The 4,057-nt window shown below is 57.4% G+C and overlaps 1 protein-coding gene across 1 annotated transcript in view; it reads right to left on the bottom strand.

Moving 5' to 3' along the window:
• The window catches only part of ZBTB16 (zinc finger and BTB domain containing 16), a 206,187-nt gene that overhangs the window by 201,475 nt on the left and 655 nt on the right, over positions 1 to 4,057 (bottom strand). The window contains 1 exon segment of the mRNA XM_010830640.1: positions 1 to 918. Coding sequence (XP_010828942.1) covers positions 1 to 828 — 828 coding nt within the window. The 5' untranslated portion in view covers positions 829 to 918.

Here is a 4,057-nt window from a genome sequence, read left to right as displayed (position 1 = left end):
GCCCCTTTCTTCCACCTTGGCCCCCATCCCAGCTGAGATGCTAGACTCCACAGTCCCAGGGCTTTCCTGGCCAGGCACCTCATCCACCTGCATCATCTCCGGCTTCACCTCGGCCACCGCGGGGTGCCGCCCACCCCCAGCCAGGGTCGGCTCCTCGGGCCCAGCGGGCGGCTGAAGAGCCCCCTGCAGGAGAGACTGTCCTATGGTCATCAGACTGTCCACCGCCGCCTTGGTGGGACTCATGGCTGAAAGGCCAAATGAGGTGGAGACGGAAGGGCTCTGGTCCACCATGGGCCCAGGGAGGCTCTGGGCCGCCACACTGGCATAGCCACTCTCCTCGCTGGAATGCTTCGAGATGAAGATGTTCTTCAGGTAGCGCGCCTTGCGGTCCTCTTCCTCCTCGGCCCCGCCCTCCGCCATGGTGGCCTCCGTGTCATTGTCATCTGAGGCCTGGATGGTCTCCAGGATCTTCAGGCACTGCTCCTCCAGGTACTCGATCTCCAGGATCTCGGCGGCATACAGCAGGTCATCCAAGTCCTCTGCCTTGGCTTGCAGCGTGGCCGTGTATGCATACTCCAGAATCTGCTGGAAGGTCTTGGGAGACAGGAAGTCCAGAGTATAGTGCTGGCTGTTGCGGTGGAAGAGGATCTCAAACATCTTGCTGGTGCAGGCCAGCACAGTCCGGTGGGCATGGAACTCCTGGCTGTCCACCATGATGACCACATCGCACAGCGTCCCAGCCAGCCTCATCTGGTTGGCCTTGCACAGGAGCCCCGTGGGGTGGCTGGGGTTCTGCAGCTGGATCATGCCCATCTTTGTCAGATCCATGGTGCTCCCCGAGGCTTAGGCATGAGGCTTTCTTTCCTTCCTGGCTCTGCGTGGCGGGGCAGGGTGTGTTTCCTGGGCCAATGGCAAGGGCTAGAGGGGAGAAATGGGGAAAGAGGCAAAAGAGATGCAAGAACAAAAGATAGATTAGTTACTGTCCCTAAAAGTAAAAATTCAATCAATAGCCCCTGACCCAAACCTGCAGCAAGACAGTCCTAGAGATTTTAATAGAGAGAAAGAGCTTCCTAGAAATCTACATGACTGCTTTTACAGGCCCAAGGATGATGGGAGTAAAAAGAAGGTTCTGCTATGTAGCACATGCCTAATTCACTGGTCTATGACATCTGTTAGAAGAAGTAAAATGAAAATTACAATGGAGTCTTTTGAGTCCTGAGCTTTCTTTAAATCTGAGTGTGGGGGGCTCCTGTGCAAAGTCAACATTGATTGTGAGAAAATGCCCAGTGCTTAATTTAAATGAATAAGAATTTAACCCCCTCTTCTAGTCAGTGTAAGCACTCAATTTTACTTTGAATACCCCGTGCAGCAAATCTCATCTTCAAAACGAAGTTTCTCTAAATCCTGCCTCATTGTGGTAGCCCCAGGAACAACACCCAGCCTAGCAGGGGCTAGCAGCCTAGAGTAGCAGCTCAGAGAAATCTACAGGCAAGGTTCTCCTCCTCCAGCCCACCTTTTCACCCTCAGTTAATGCCTTCCTGGGCCTCTGCCCTTCCACTCTTCTCAGGGTTGCAAAGGGCTGATGAACCCACGCCCTGACCCTCTACTTAGGCCCTAAGAGAAGTACACACACATAGTCTATGTACTAGCTTGGCTCACTCCCAATCATGGGTACCTCAAAGTGATTGTATAAGTAATCCAAAATCTCAACTGTGTAGTGTGCATGTATGTGTGCATGCACCAGCCAGAGAAGTAGAAACAGTTAACACACATGTGTGCATGCATGCTCAGTCGTGTCCAACTCTTTGCGACCCCATGACTGTAGCCTGCCAGGCTCCTGACCAAGGAGTTTTCCAGGCAAGACTACTAGAGTGCGTTGCCATTTCCGCCTCCAGCGGATCTTCCCCACCCAGGGGTTGAACCCATGTCTCCTGCATCTCCTGCATCGGCAGGCGGTTCTTTACCACTGCGCTACCTGGGAAGCCCCAAGCACACATGTCCACACTTACATAATGTGCCACACTTACATAATGTGCTGCACTTATCTCCTACCCACAAGTGCCCAGTAGTGAGGAAGATCTGTAATATGCAGGCTAGGTATTGAAGGACCTACAGAGAGATCCTAGGAAACATGCACCCCTAAACCCAGGAGTGCATCTGTTGGGAACCCAAACTTCCAGTGTCTCCCACAGGCTCCCGGGAATGGGCAAGTCCCATGACCCGAAGAGGAATTGATGCTGGGCTGCTAGACCTGGCCCAGAGGGGTGAGAGGTTATATTGGCACCAGCATCTATGGTGTGAGTTACCAGCATGAAGGGAAGACTGAGCTGGAGACAAAGGCCTCTCTCCCAAGTGCTGTTTGGGATCAGTAACAGGGCTCTGGGTCTCCCAAACCAGTCTAAAGCGTGTCTGAAAGATCTCACAGGCCCAGGTTCCTCCCAGCCTCGGCCTTGCTGTGGCCAATATTGCTGTGAAATCAATTGGGAGCAACGCAGAGCAAGGGCTCTTCCTCTTGGAACACTGCTGGCCTCCGCTCCCAAAAGGAACCCTATTGACTCCAGAGCCACAAATCTTACTTAGAAAGGGTTAACAGGACAGTCAATCAAGAAGACACTTTTGCTCCCCACCCTGGGGTGAGAACGGAGGCCATGGTGGGGGGGCGGTGACCATTCACAAGCGCCTTGCCACCATGCGCTTTCCCCGCAGACTTTGGGCTTCAGAGAACTAGGGGGTAGGAATCGAAAGAATGGAAGCTGGTCTACCCGAATTCCTTCCCCAAAGCAAGCACCGTAGGTTCTGAAGGAAATCAGGGTGCCCTGATCAGCCATCCCCGAAACCCGCGGCTCGGCGCCCGGGAGCCGGCTGGTGCTGGCTGCAGCGCCGTGCCCCTCGTCACGGCGGAAAGCCAGCGCTAACCAGCTCGAGCTCCGGGGATCGATCGCGCTCTCACACCTTCCCGCCCCTCACCCCCCACCCCGTTTCCAGCCACCCCCTACGGAGACTTGGAGACGACTTCAGCAAACTTGGGGAAGCAACTTTTCCGGGGAAGCCAGATGACAACGAGAAAGGGAGCCGGGTTAGGAAAGAAGAAAAGCGAAAGAGACCCGGGCTTAAGGCAAGAGTTCAGGCGGGCCGAACGCCGGGGCGAGACAGGCGAGAAGGCGGACTCGCCTTGAGGCGAAGGGGAAGCACAAAAGCCCGACAACGAGTTGTGGGAGGAAAGACGAGAAGGGATCTGAGGGCCCTCTCTCTCCGACCCAGGGCGGGGATCCCCGCGAGCGACGGACAAGGTCCCCGGCCTCGGGCGGGTGGCGCCAGCAGCAGGCGCGCCCGGCCCAGGCACGTTGCGAGCGTTCCGGGGAGCGGCCAGCGAGTCGGTGCTGAGCGCGTCTGTGCGTTCCAGCCGGTCCGCGGGCCGGCGAGATCTTGCGCATTTCGAGCGCGTGCGGGAGTGTTCGAGGGGCTGTGAGAACGAGCTGACGGCGCGCCGGGGTGGGAAAGGCATCCCGAACGCATCAGGTGCACAGCGGAGCACCCACCGAGCGCGGCCGGGAGCGCACAGCGAGCTCCGGCGCCACGGCCGGTCCCGCCGAGAGCCGAGGAGGGCCCGGAGCGGTGGAGACACTCCAGCGCTCCACCACGGAGCCCCTCCCCCCCAAAACCTGGGGGATCAAGTCCAATCAAGAAAAAGGAGCCCACCACGTTTTCCAAAGAGAAACAAAACCCAAGTGAGTCCCAGTCCGGCTCCCCTCCGCCCCCAAAACCACTCCTCCGATCCTAGCTTCCCAGCTGGCGGGCGAATAAACACACAAATAAACCACAGCCCTATCTCGCGCCCGCGCACCGGTCGGCATACATATGAGCACCCACAGGCTCCCGGCTCCTCCGCCGGCCCCTGGTGGTACAAAGCCTCCTATTCCCAGCCCTCCGTTTGTGCCCCCCGGCCCCGCAGACCGCTCTGCTCCCCACCTCTCACCCCGACTGTGCCCTGGAGTGGAAGGGATGGGGAGGCAAATGAGACCAAGATGACAGCCAGGGCGCACCCTTCCAACCAACC

Source organism: Bison bison, unplaced genomic scaffold (assembly GCF_000754665.1).
Source record: "Bison bison bison isolate TAMUID 2011002044 unplaced genomic scaffold, Bison_UMD1.0 scf7180017864518, whole genome shotgun sequence".
Lineage (NCBI taxonomy): Eukaryota > Metazoa > Chordata > Mammalia > Artiodactyla > Bovidae > Bison > Bison bison.
Note: the sequence above shows the minus strand (reverse complement) of the source record. Positions and strands in the feature narration are given on the sequence as shown.